Genomic DNA, 14621 nt, shown 5'->3' on the forward strand with positions numbered 1-14621 from the left:
TTTACGTTCTCCACTGGATTCTGGTATGAATGCACAGAGCCCCGATCTCTTCCTCCGAAAAACTGGTGAATAGTACCCAATACTGGCTTGTGGGGAAAATCAGATGAGATGGAAAACATGTAGCCAGTGCCTGATACTGACAGTGCAATGTGCTCAGCAGACAAGAGCGTTACAGTGACTGTGAACAAAGCAGTGCCTTCAACATGCAGAGCCCTTGCTCTCTTCCAGGATATGCTGACATCTTTGGAAACTTGACTCGAAGTACACTCTTCTTGGGATATTCTTTTTAATTAATCTGCTTTTTACTGTATGCATACACTCAAGTTATCCCAGGTGTATGTGTCTACTGTGTACAGTACATAGAATGTGTGTATATGCAGTTTGCATGTACACATTCAAATATTCTACATATGGGATATTTTCTTTGTTTTGCGTGTATGTTTTATTTCACAATTAAATTACCAGTACTTGAAAATGGCAAAAAAGTATCTTCTGTTCTCACTGCACATGCTACACGAAAATTGTTGATAAAATACATGTAAGCCTATAGGTGTAGGCCATGGGTCTTTTTCCTCAAAAATCATTTAATGATATAGAATCTGTGAGTCTGCATTCTTTTGAAAATATAGCACTTCTTTTAGGGTACAGAAATTTCAAGTTTCTTCAAAACACATGAATTGTACTAATCATAGTTAATTCACCAGGAAATTAATCTTTCATCTGTTAGCCTTGAGGTTTTCAGCAAAGAACTGCGATTCTCAGAGAGACTGGGCCGTTTCTGACCTACAGTTGCAAGTGCAGAGGAAACTTCTCGCTTGACAGCCAGCAAAGTCAGTCTCAACCTCTTCTGTTCTTCCTGGAGTCATCCTGGGCCTTTCTAGTTCTCTTCCCAGGAACCCTACTTACCCTTCTGTCTGGTCTCTGAACAGAAACTGTGGTCACAGTTTCAGTGAAACTGAAACTGTGGTTTCGGTTCTACTGAAACTGTGGGTCACCTACCCAACGATTATTCCCTTTCACCCAAAGCAATTTCTGTAGGAGACCCAGTCTCCCACCTGTCACTCTCCTTGTTCTTGCTCTGATGCAGGGTGCTGGAAGAGGCTGTGGCAATTTTTATGGGTCTCAGAGTGGACAAGGGGTGCCATGTATTGAGACCAGGATGCCCTCTTGATATACACTGTGTGCCTGAGAGTCTGTAAGTTTCATAACAATACCAAAATGTTATCCTGCTATTATTACCACCAGTCCCCACTGTCACTGACAGCTAAGAGTGGCATTCTTGCAGCTGTACACGACACTCTCGCTCTCGTGCAGCACATCCAAAGCCCAGGGTTTGCTGGCTTCCGAAGTTGCCCGCTCTCTGTAGCCCATTTGCTCTTTGGATCACAGGGCTGCTGCCCACAACTCTGCTCACCCCTGAGTGCTCAGCACAGACCCCCAACCCCAGCCCTGCCACTGTCCTTTCTGGAGGAAGTACTTGGTCAGCTGTGGATGAAATAGTGAAAAAAGAAAACAATAAAACATGAAGAGAAACTTTGGTGGCTAATGGAGAAAAATAAGAAATTACAGAATCTTTAAATAGGACGAGGTTTTTATTTTCAAATCCATAAGCCCAACTATCTTGTGTTATGCACAGATTTGAGAATCAGGAAGGTTAAGAAGCTGCCTGAGGCTCCGCAGTATGTCGGTGGCAGAGGTAGGGCTGGAACTCAGTCCTAGTGCTCAGCTTTTCTTTATTTCCTCACCCTGTGGGACACACACACACACACACACACACACACACACACACACACCTTGTCAAGACACTTGAGAAAACCTGGGGTTGCCCTCCAGGACATGGGGCATGGCCAGGCATGGGGGCCCCACAGAAATGTGTTCAGTTTTTATTTTTATCTCTCAATTCAGTCTGAATCTCACCTGGACAAGTTTATGTACTTAAACAGGAGAGATTAGTACCAGCATTAAGGTTTGCTTTGTCTTCCACAACCTAACTGAGCCAGTTCTCCCCTAGGAGGAAGCTGAAGGTATCCAGGGCCTATATTTTATTTTATTTTTTTGGTACCAGAAATCAAACTCCTGACTTCATACTTGCTAGGCAGGCACTGTGCCCTGAGCTACATCCCCGACCCTCTGTTCCTGTATCTTAGAAACAAAATTCTAAAGCAATCCCAAAATATAACATGCAAAATATATGTGTGATATAAATATAAATAAATATAAATATAAATATTCTCCAACTGGAGTATGATAACTCCAACTGGCATAGTCCCTGGGCTCTCAGAGGCCCCCAGAGTAATTTAGAAATGGATTTGAAACCTTCACGTGAAACTAAGATGACAAAAAGCAACATGTTAATAACTTTTTAACCAGAGTCAAGCAAATAATCTTTTGAGGCCACTGTGGTGGAGCATGAGCCACAGCCAAGGTTCGGCAGTATATTTAACCAGTGAGACCTCTGTGGGCCAGGTTACTGTACCCACCTCACAAGGACTGGTTTTTGAATCTCCTGTGCCACACACACCTAACGCATGTGCAGGCAGGAAACGACTGGTTTGTTTTCTCAGCAGTTTTCCAGATGCTCTGAGATGGAGATTCAGCATCCTGACCTAAACCTCCAAACAGAGATGAGCTAGTGAAATTTCACCTGTATTAATGCCTCGTAAGTTACCTGTGATTGCCAACACATTGGAAGGAGGTTCAGTTAAGAACAATTTCAACACACCCCCTTACTCAGAAATGAGTCTTCATGTGACATTGCAGGAGCCCGTCACGTCTCCCTGCGAGCAACCGTGAGATGCCAGAAAGGAATGGATGAGTCGGACATCTCCAGATTTGATCCTGAGATTAGAAGGGTCAGCTCAATTCTGATTCACACAGAGCTTAAGTGTAGCTATCTGAAAATCATGGCAGTGCTGGTGGTAATGAGGGGCAGTGTTGATACCCTCCTGTCAGAGTAGATGGGCAGGTTTTCAATTGTGCAGTAGACACTGCCTATTCAACACTAGATACTGTGAACTGAAATTGTGCTCATTCGCACAACTGTGAGGTCAACCCACAACGTGTGCGAGGGTGTTCCCTGTCATTGCCAATTCCAAATCACTATGATTTGTGAAGTCTTGATAATATCGAATAGTCATTAAAAGTGTACCTTACAAATGTATGCATTATGAGCCTGCTCATCCACTAACAAACAGCTATAGAATGGTGATACTTTGGGAAAGGTTAGCACGCCAGCCTTAATATCAGATGACTCGCACCATCACGGGCTGTAATCACATTTTATCGTGCCCTCACTGAGAGCCACGTGTACTGGCACACCTGTATCAACACCATTTGGAATGACTCACTCACCCCGGGTACAATACGAATTACCTTTCACATTTAGTTTGTCAAGGAGGCATAGGTCACATCTGGCACAGTTACTTAGTCACTGGTGTAGGAATCTGAAACCCAAACTCCCTCCACTGAATTCTCTCCCTTGCCTTTGTAAATGTTCTATTTCACCAATAAAGGGCTGTCAGCTTCAAGATTTAAAGATTTAAGTTTGAAGGGGCTATAATTATTTCTCTAGGGCTCTGTCGAGATTTGTGCAGCTTACTCATTGTTCCCACATGATTTTATATTTGTCATTTTTTCCTCCTGCAACAGCAGAAGTCTTAAAATTGTTCTACACAAATGCAAAACTCAAGTGAACATAATAAATCTGAATTTGACTTGCCATACCTATCACTAACATGAAAAGGCTGAGTAATGCCTGATTAGGACAGTGATTACAATGGTGAACTTTTATTAGAAAAATGTTCTGTCTTGCCTTGGTTATTTGTCAGTGAGTTATTTCAGTGGAATTTTCATTATCTCCTTTTTTTCTTTTACTCATAGGTCCTGAATGTTCCCAGAACTACACATCACCCACTGGAGTGATAAAGTCCCCCGGATTCCCTGAGAAATACCCCAACAGCCTTGAATGTACTTATATTATCTTTGCACCAAAGATGTCCGAGATTATCCTGGAATTTGAAAGCTTTGACTTGGAGCTTGATTCAAATAACCAAGCAGGGATGGCTTGTCGCTATGACCGGCTGGAGTTCTGGGATGGATTCCCTGGTGGTAAGCACGAAGAGCAGGGAGAAGCATCCATGAGAAGGAGGGGCCTGGGGGAAGGGCCTCAGGATCTGTTTACAAGTGTCATGATATATGCATAATTTTAAAAAATAGCTCAAAAGGGCAAGGGAAAACAAAGCAATGATGCAACTCTGTGTAGAAAAAGGGTGAAATATGCAATCCCTTTCTTTTATACATAAGAAAGATGACCAGGCTGTGTGTGGTGGCTCACACCTGTAATCCCAGCACTCGGGAGGCTGTGGCAGGAAGATTGTTGTGAGTTTGAGACTAGCTTGGGCTACAAAGTGATTTCAAGGCCAGCCTGAACTGCATAGTGAGACCCTGTCTCAAGAAGACCAAGAAGACCAAAAAAAAAAGGAAGACCATGAGAAGTTATACAAGTGTTTTTTGTGTGTGTGTGTGTGTTTTTTTGTTTTTTTTTTTTTTAGCTATTTTTGAGATAGATTTTGGAATAATACATACTTTTCCTAACCAAATTACTTTTTTCACTCATTGACCTACCTCCTAGTCATTAATTCATAGACTGTCAAAAGTTAGGACCTTAAGAGGTCACTTAAATCAAACTTCTCATTTTATAAAAGTATAGACAAAGGACTAGAGAAATTAAGTAACTTTTAATTGTTAAAAAATTTAGGTAAGGAATGTGATTGTTTTGGCATTCTTAATTTAGACAGATTCCTTGTTTGCTCTCTGTGGAGTTTTAGTCTTTGGCAATTGTACTCACCTCCATACTGAATATCATTTGTATTCATTGTTCCTATAATTCAAATTAATTAAAACAACTAAAAAATATTTATAAAACACCTGTCATGTACCAGGCACTTTTCTAGCCACAAGGTAAGCAAAACAATCACAGATATTGGCCCTTGTAGCGCTTATGTTGCAAAGAGGGGGTCAGACCAGAAACAGTGCACATTACAGTTATGTGCATGGGATGCTACAAGGTGACAAGTATTATAAACAAAGCAGAAAGAAAGAAAGAGAAAAAGAAAGAAAGAAAAAAGAAAGACATGGAAAGAAGGAGAGTGAATGGAGAGGGAGGGATAGAGGGAGGAAGGAAGAATAGAGAGAAAGGAAGAAAGCTAGGGGAGATGGGGGTAGAGGTTAAAATTTTATAGGGTGGTCAGGCTGGACAGTTAAAGACAATGAATGTGAGCAGAGATTTGAAGGAGGGGAGGAAATACCCATGTAGACATCAAAATGAAAGTTTTTCATCCAACCCTGGTGAATTAGAAGGTGAATGGCAAAAGTACACATGCAAATTCTGAACCGAAAGAGATAATCTCAAATAATTTGTTGCAGCTGCATTTCTTGTCTTATGTTTAGTCTGGTTTCATATTAAGATTTCCCTAGAGTACATGCACTACACAGATCAGGAAGGACAACTTGGAAGTTCTTGGTGGTCATGCAGTTAACGATGTGTAACCATCTCCTAAGCAGAACCACATACTATTCTCAATTTGGAGAAAAGAATAGTTGATAAACTGTAAACAAAGAACAAGATGTGAAGAAGACCATTGTCATCTTTGAAACATCATTAAAACCCGTCATTTTACCAATAAAAAAATTAGGAGAAAACTGGTTGCAGAATTACCTTACACTGTCATTGGACTTAATGGGTGAATTAACAGTAGTTTAATATCTCCTTTGCTCTTTTAACATATAAATAGGGTTATGATGGTTTTATCAAAACTCCTTCATTAAGTAATGAGATTTTCCCAAACAGTGTTGATAGATTTACAAATATTCAATCCAATAATTAAGAAAACAATATTATCATATTGTTGTAACAATAGTTGGATCATTTAATAATGGGTTTATTTGTTTGCAATCCAAATTTGCAGTCTTCCTTTCTAAAACTTTCATTTAAATTGACATCTAAAGAGGAGGTCCAATCAACAAACTTATTTAGAACACTTTCAGAAAAAAGCACATTGTTATTAGTGTCAAGGCTCTTTCAAAGTAGTAATTTTCTGGCTCTAGAAAATCACTGAGTTGAAGCAAAAAACAATTAACAATAAGAGTTTTCAGACTTGAAATGTATCCATGTTTTGAACTATATGTTAGACTTATTCCCAGAGAAAACTGGGTTTGGACTCTGAAGAAGTGTTTGTATATTTGCTAATATGTACCTAGCTTATGCAGCCAACACCAGCAAAACAGTTCTTTCTTTTTTTTAGTCAAAATGAGTATCTGAGTCCTCCCAAGGTTTCTGTCAGTGGCACTAGAAACATTTTTGTCATAATAACTCAACACATCCAGTTCCTCTGCCAACGAAATTGCTTTTAGTCTTTGATATCTTTCCCAAAAACAATAAGCAGAAGGCGTGGAAGGCTTTTAACCATCAAGTGATTTTATGTTGCATTTTATCATAAACATTGAATTAAATGACTAAGTAATTGAAAGCCATCCATTGATTCATATTGACTTTGAAGAAAAGCAGTTTCTTTCAAAACTCAAAATTCAGCGCATGCGCGTTATGAATCACACTTCTTTACCTATCACTCTCTTTGAAGTTCTGTGGATTTGAAAGTAGCAACCCCAATGGAAGTAGAAAGTGCAGGGCAGGAGTACACCAAGCTGGAGGCCCAGTAGATGCCACAAATGCTTGTGCTGAAGGATGGAACCGGATGTAAATAGTTGACTTTCATCACTGAGCACAAGTGCACCTAGCCCTCTGTCCAGGCAAGAAAAGAGATGGGATTTACAGTTGGTACCTATAACCCCAACATTATCGATTACCTCAGGAACAAGTCTTATAACATCGGAAGTGGGTGGCATGTTTAAAGTTTATTTTTACATTGGAATTAACCTAAAACCATAAAGACAGATGTAAATGTGCCATTTTGAGTGAGGGAGGCTAAGTTGCAAAGTTTATTTTTATTACTCTAGATTTTTTCACCAATATGCTATTAATTTAAGAAAGTATTGATAGTCTATCTTGAACCTTTCAAATGATTGCCTTTTTTATCTGTTCAAAATATCTCATTCTCTAAGTCAACCTTTACAGTGTACTGTTGCTTTTTTTCACATAAAAATGTAGTAGAAAACCAAATTGTCTCGATTGTGTGGTAGGGTTGTAATTATAGGACAGATTACCGGGAAAATACACAAAACTATATTGTTGCCATTTCCTGCTGTAGGTATATCTTTTTAAACAGCACAAATGCTGTGTTACTTCACACCTGACCAGATGCAATCATTACAGTCCTATTCTGCCCCGAAAGATAGCCTGGCTTATCTTGCTTGCTTAAATTCCTCAGTAATTCAATTTTTGCATTATATTTCTGGTTTTTGTGACTGTTTTCATTCATCTCTTTGGCCTTTGGGTCTGTAATAACAGAAAGAGGAAATCCAATAGCTGTATTCATGTAAATACACAAATGAGCACACACAGGAGACAGACACGAGTGCTTCATCCACTCCGGTTCAGATCAATATTGCATTAGCTTGCTAGGCTGAGGTCTTGCTGGTGTTCAGGAAAATTCAATGCCTCTTTGTGTTATGTCGCAGAAACCTTTCACTCTCATATCTTAAGGGCTCCTAAAGAGAGTTGCATGCCGCTGACCGGGGGCATGTTCTAAAGGACAGAAGGCAGATTTACCCAGCATGTCTGAAACATTATAAACCAGTGAGTCATGGAGACTCTCTAAATTATGAGTCTGCGTTAGACAAGTTCTCTTCTGTTTCTTCTTTCAAAGAGACTCCCCCATCCACCCTCCCCAGGGGAATTGGGTGGCCGGGGAGGGGGAGGACCAGCCGCCAGCAATGGCAGCTCCCCTAGCCAGAGTATATTCTTGGGAAGGTCAGTGGCTGCAGTGATCAGAGAGCAACCCCCAGGCTTAGGGCTGTAAAAGTTTGCCCACAAACTAAAGGGGAGATTCTGAAACCACACAAATGGAATTTAAATGAGGGGGAACATGCAGGAGTATGAATGGACTCTAAGCTTCCCCTTTAGAATTGCAGACCAGGAATGGAATACTTTTTTTTTTTTTTTTTTTTTTTTTTTTTTTTTTTTTTGAGGAAAGGAAAGACCTAAGTTTTTGGTTGTAGCAAGATATTTTCATGCATATGTTATGGGCAACATGGAGTTCTGTGGAAAAGAAAAAAAAAATGTTGAATTTGTGGTAGGGCCACATCCAGAAAGAAGAGACTCTGGAAAAGAATTAGCCCTTGTGGAAGAATTTGAGGTCAAGATTAACCTAAAGTGAAACAAGAAGCAGTGAAGATCTTCTGGGGTGGTTTTTTACTGCTGACTGGGAAGGCTAATTCAACAGTATTCTCTTGCCCCAATGCACAGTGTGTGTCCGTGGCAATGTGATTCCCCTAGATAATCCACGTTGGTCTCCCCCGCTTTAACAGCCTCCATGTTTTCTTTGTGATGAACCCATCTCCACACACAGCCTTTGGTTTCCAGAGAGTGAGGGAAAGTCTTAGAATTTACTCAGATTAATCACTTTGAATGCATAGACTTTATCAGGTATTTGAAGTAACCCATCTTGCCAAAGATCTACACACTAAACATTAAGGTGTTCAGATTATCTGCCTAGTGAGAATTCAGCTTGTATGTGGGCTTCCTATTTGCAGTCACACTGGAAACATCTTCTGGTCCTCATCATCTGGTCCTTGTGCATTCAAGTGCCAAACACAGGACTGGGAGCACCTCAACCTCCCTGAAAGGCTGTTCCCTCAGGGAAAGGTCCACCCACTGTCTGTCTTCAATGAAGCAATAACTCTTAGTTGAAAGGCATGAATCCATGGATTCTGGGTAGAGGAAAACAGTCCGTACCAGATTGTCCTAACTCCAAACCATCTGCCACATTTTTGCCATATGTGCAATTAAAAAAAAAAAATTGAGAGAGAAAGGAATCTCTGTGTCTCTGTGTTTCTGTTTCTGTCTGTCTGTCTGTCTCTCTCTGCTGATCTGGAGAGAAATTCAGAAGGCAACTTACAATGGCTTATTGCCACCGTTTGTCCAAAGCAGTTCAACAAAGGTGTGGCCAGTTTAAGCCAAATAACAATAGGACTTCAACACAAACTAATCAGTGTTCTAGGTCATTTACTGCCTTGGGTACACTTTTCTCCTGCTGTGCACAGCCAAGTGTCTGCCTTGGGTCATTTCCCAGCCACAAGACATAATGCAGTGCATTGGAAGAGAAAACCTGAGACAGAAGTCAGGAAAATGCATTTGCCATTCATTTTGATTATAATGTACCGTTATGTAGAATCTATACATTTATCTACAATCTATACATTTTTTATTGCTGCAGCTATGATATTCACTAGGCATCAGACACAGTCCTGAGTAGGACATGGGACCTCGTCCTTTCTCTAAAGCTGTGATGTTTATCTTATTTAGAATTCAGGGGCTGAAAGATGGAACAAGGAAGGAAGTCGGAGGTACACAGTTGTGGAGCAGACTTCTGTACTGGTGCTGTTCCCAAGACTCAGGTCTCACCCTGATCCTTTCCAGGGACAGGAGAAGTGAGGAGAAGCAGCTTAGAGAGAAATTGTGGACCTCCTGAGCTACAGCCTTTCAGCACTGGGCTGTGTGATCAGTTTGACCCAGGAGATGAGCTCTAAGATGCCACTAGACAACCCAAACCTCATTCTTCACAGCTGAAGCAAGCATTTCGATTCTGTTCTGAAAACAACTCCGCTCACTGGGGAACATGGCTATGCCTGTTACTACTCTTCTGAGTACACTTTAAAATCCTCTTCACAAACCCCATCCAATATGTTTGTTGCAAACCAATTAACTAGGGAAGCCTTGCTTTGGGTTAAAATAGACTTCTAGGTTCCGCTGAGACCCATATTTGTAAATGGTTATTTCTGCATCTGCTCTAGAAGAAAAGACATTTTGACATTTCCTGTGTGTCTGCATTTCCAGTTGGCCCTCACATTGGACGTTTTTGTGGACAGAAAATACCAGGTCAGATCCGTTCTTCATCAGGCATTCTCTCCATGGTTTTCTATACTGACAGCGCAATAGCCAAAGAAGGCTTCTCCGCCAACTACAGCATCTTGCAAAGCAGTGTCTCAGAAGGTCAGTGTTATTCATCTTGCAAAGCCCTGTGGTAAATACTCCCTGTTATTCCAGTTCACACACCTGCAGCCGTGTGTAACACTAAAGAAATGTTTTGTGAACTGGGGTGCTCAGTGTTGTTTGTTTTTCTCTTTTCAATTTTTTGTTAATGAATAGCAACAGGAAAAACTATTTGGTGTGCTTTCTTCATAAAACTCTGGATGAGACTCTGAAATCGTTGGAGGAAGTGCAAAATAGCAACACACTGCCTCCAAACAATGAAATAGGGCCAGATCCCTCCCTGACACCCTCAAACACATAACAGGCAGAGAATCATAAAAGGGAGCCAATGGTCAGAGCAGTCACACAGAACGGGCAGCGCGCGGTGCTTTGGTTGTAGAGGACCCTGGGGGGAGCTGTTATGTTTCCCTTTCTTACCTGAGTGAAAGTGGATATTCATGAAAAGAAGCACCTTTCCATTTTTGTTAATACCTTTCCATCACACACAGAGAGTAATGGATTTTTATATCCTACGAAAATACTCATCCAATTCAACCCCTTTCTCAAAGTTTAGTGGCTTCCAGCTCTTGTAAGAGCGGGTGCAGGGGAAGGCTGAAAGGACAAAGAATACACGTTTGTGTGTTCTGTCAGTTCTAGCTGCCAGGTTGTATGGTGACTTAGTGGCAGGACACAGGGCGTATGGAGGCCCATCCTAGAGATTCTAGCACCCCTTCTACCAAAGCTTACCAGGAAATAAGATGGCTAAGAACAAAATCTTATTGGCACTTACTTTGACTCATTAATTTTTATAATTTTGTACCTATAAATTATGCTTCATTACAAATAACAAGCCTGAGCTTAAAGTATGAAACCAACGAAAAAAGACCTTTTATGTCAAAAAATGTCATCTGTTAGGATAGGAAATTCAGAAAAATATGAAATTTTGATTAGCTGAGTGTGTTTGCTTTCTATTGCTATGGTAAATACCAGGGACAACCAACTTAAAAGATAGAGGGTTTATTTTTGGCTGACAGTTTTGGAAGCTCCAGGCTGATCAGCCAGTGCAGTTACTTTGGGCCTGCTGTGAGGCAGCAGGTCATGGTGGGAACTCATGGTGGAGCCAAGCAGCTCACCCGATGGCTAGAAAGTACAAGAGAGGAAAATTAAACCAGGGTCCCACCAGTCTCCTTCTTGGGATGTGTTTCCAGTAACCTAAAGACCTGTCACTCTGCCCCACACCAGAAAGGTTCTACCCTCACCCAGTAGTGGCCCCTTAGGGAGTAAGTATTTAATAGGTGAACCTTTGTGGGGCACTTACGATCTAAGCATTGAGATTTTCTGCATAGGTGAGAATCCTCCATTTAATGCCTAAAGATTTTTTAACTTTGGGTTAACATTTTCCTAAATTTGATTATTCACATCTCAGTATCATCACACTAACTATGCTGGGCCCGTGGAATATTGTACAGGCTTTAGTGATTCATGGTCATCATAGTGAGCATTGCTGCCTTTTTTTAATTTTAAAGAGAATAATGAAACAATGAAAATGAATCAGAATTTCAATACAAGATGATAGGAAATTAACAATGGTTATTATATTGTATATTGTTATCTTCAAAGTAGTTGCTCAGATCACCAGATATAGGCATGCAAAATTGATCAAACAATGTAAGCACTAACTGTTCCTTTCAATAAACTAATAGAAATTAGTAGTACAATTATCTTAGCTATTGTGTGTGTGTGTGTGTGTGTGTATTTCACGTTTCTACACATATGCCTCCTACTTTGACATATACCAGTTTCCTTGATGAAAAAGATAATTGCTATCTTTTTTATTTTAAAGAGAGAAAATAACAAAATAACAACAATGAAGACAAAAACAAAACAACACAAAAACAATAAATGATATAGGATTTCAAAACAAGATGATAGGAATTAACAATACTGTGGTGCTCTTTGGGCCATGTAACCCTGCAATTTAGGCCTAATGGATACTTCTGTGTTTTAATAAACTAGATTAAAGATGTTAATAATTGTGACCAGTGCAGGGGCAAAGGGCATGAAAAATGGATGTTAAGGAGAGGTATTTCGGGTCCCAACTGCAGGAAATCTGAAAGGGAGTTAAGAGCTATTATCCACTAGACATGAATTGTGAATAGACACAGAATCTCTTTCAGTGTTATTAAATATTAGAGAAAAAACTCAATTTTGAAATTTTATTTAAATACAATTTTTTATGAAAACTCATATCACACACACTCACTTAACTTTGGAAATAAATCAGAATTTCCATCATTTCCTAATTTGTCTAATAGTATTTTTATCAACCTAAGTCTACTTGGGAAAATTATTAGTCATTGTAACGACAATCATAGCCTTATTTTTAAATGATGCTAGGAAAATGCAGGAATCAGTGCCACATTCCAGTAAGTCCCTTGCCTGCTTCTTTTGTAAGACTTTGAGCAGATGAACTCTTTAGTTTGCCAGACTTGGAAGAAAAACTTGGATCCCCAGAGTTTTGATGATTTGGGCCTCATTGTTCCCACCAGATTTCAAGTGTATGGAACCACTGGGCATGGAGTCCGGAGAGATTCACTCCGACAAGATCAAAGCCTCTTCCCAGTACAGCATCAACTGGTCTGCAGAGCGCTCTCGCCTGAACTACCCTGAGAACGGGTGGACTCCAGGGGAAGACTCCTACCGAGAGTGGATACAGGTACGTGGCACAAGACCTGGCATTGCTAGAGGGGAAGGACGTTTGGGTCATCTGGAAAGGCTCATGTATAGAACCATGCTGTGAAAACTGCTCTCAGACAAGAAGAGCACTAGCTAGGTATAATACTTAAGGAACAATCACTTACTGCGTCGTGGGGGAAGAGGGCCTCACATGGCCCCTCCTGAACATCGTCGGTCTTCTCAGGCCCTTATATGCCACTCGTCAAAGAATTTGAGGACAGATGGCTTACTTTGATAAAAACTAAAATATCCAATTTTCCCAACTACACATTTCTACACATATGCTTCCTACTTTGACATGTACCAGTTTCCTTGATGAAACACATGAATTCTGTGTGTAGACATGCATGAAATCATTGTTTCCAAGTGTAGGTTTATTTTGGTGTGTTCAGGTTAGAAGAAGGGAAAGAAGGGTTGGAGTATATTTTCCATACAGGTCTACAGACCTCATACATACCCAGGAAGGGGGTTAATTGAGAGTTCTGGCCTCTGTCGGCTGTGTCCTTGCCCATGGATATGTGTGGAATGCACATATTTGTGTCTTCATTAGGGATGTTGCTTCTGTTTTTCTTACTTGGCTCTGACATCCCTTTCCTCCCATAACTGTATACCAGCTTATCCCTCCTTATCCTCCCCCAGCTTCTATACTGTCACCCACAACTCTCTGGCAGTCTCACACCCCTCCTCCTTACACCAGTGCCATTCCCAAAGCCCATTCCTGCCCACCTTTGATGTCTGGATGTTCGCGCCCAAGGCTTGATACACACCTTCCTGAGTTGTTCCCCCATTGCTAAGTGAAGTATCTATATCTGAATTGTTAGGTAAGACTGAAGAGAAATTATCCTAATGGTTATTTGCTGAAAAATCCAGATTTCTTTTTCAGAAGAGTAGGTACAACCTGTCTTACATCTATTGCCAGAAACATAAAAGTGACTAATTCCTGGGGAAAGTTTCTAAGCAAAAAGAAAACCAAGATGATTTATGCTCTTCTTTCCACATCTATTGCTGTCTCAGTCATTTGAGCACAAATACCAGATTCTGTTTTACTTTGGAAAGGTCAATATTAGTTTAACATACACTTAAAGTGAAATAGCCTATTACAGGAGACTGAACTCATGCTAACCTCTAAATGATAGCAGTGAGAAATGTGGAGAGGGTGAGAAAAGATGAGACTTTTATCTGGGGATTGCTGGATCCAGCTCTAGATTAAGCCAGAAATGAAATGAATTTGCTCATGTCAAAATAGCTCTTGGTAACTTGTTTTTCCACATCCCCAAACCAGCGAGCAGTTCAGTGTGATTGACAGATGCGCCTCTAGAGGAAAGCTCACATTTTGCCTTGCTAAGCATGTCTGCATAGTAATGTGGTCCTATTCTTGGCAATGCAGAGAGCACTCGATAATGTAGGGCCGGTGGTCTTGCAGGAGTTCTGAAATTGCAGTGATAGCAATTCTTCTATGCAAGGCAATTCTGTGTCCATAGGAACATGGAGACTAAATGGGCCCTCACAAAGCATTTGTCAACAGGACAGGATTTTACATCATTCTTCAGGGTTAGATGCAATTTGAGATCACTGCAGGAAAAAAAAATCTCACATCCTCCAACCCTTTCTGTCAATGGGATAGCATGGTAGAGAGAAGCAAGGTAGTCCACCCTCCTCAAAGAAGGGGATTTCTTCTTGCTCATGCTACTCCATTGCTGGAGCAACTGGAGATCTGCTCCACATGGTCTCACACCTG

The 14621-nt window shown here is 40.6% G+C and overlaps 1 protein-coding gene across 6 annotated transcripts in view; it reads left to right on the plus strand.

Moving 5' to 3' along the window:
* Nrp1 (neuropilin 1) overlaps window positions 1-14621 on the plus strand; it is a 139016-nt gene that overhangs the window by 57343 nt on the left and 67052 nt on the right. For all 6 annotated transcript variants that reach the window (XM_005398147.2, XM_005398143.2, XM_005398148.2 and 3 more), the window contains exons 4-6: window positions 3880-4107; window positions 10013-10168; window positions 12697-12863. In XM_005398147.2, the coding sequence (XP_005398204.1) occupies window positions 3880-4107; window positions 10013-10168; window positions 12697-12863 (551 nt within the window). The remainder of the gene's footprint in view (window positions 1-3879; window positions 4108-10012; window positions 10169-12696; window positions 12864-14621) is intronic.

The sequence above is a fragment of the Chinchilla lanigera genome, unplaced genomic scaffold, assembly GCF_000276665.1.
Source record: "Chinchilla lanigera isolate Chin_1 unplaced genomic scaffold, ChiLan1.0 scaffold00061, whole genome shotgun sequence".
In the NCBI taxonomy this organism is placed as follows: Eukaryota; Metazoa; Chordata; class Mammalia; order Rodentia; family Chinchillidae; genus Chinchilla; species Chinchilla lanigera.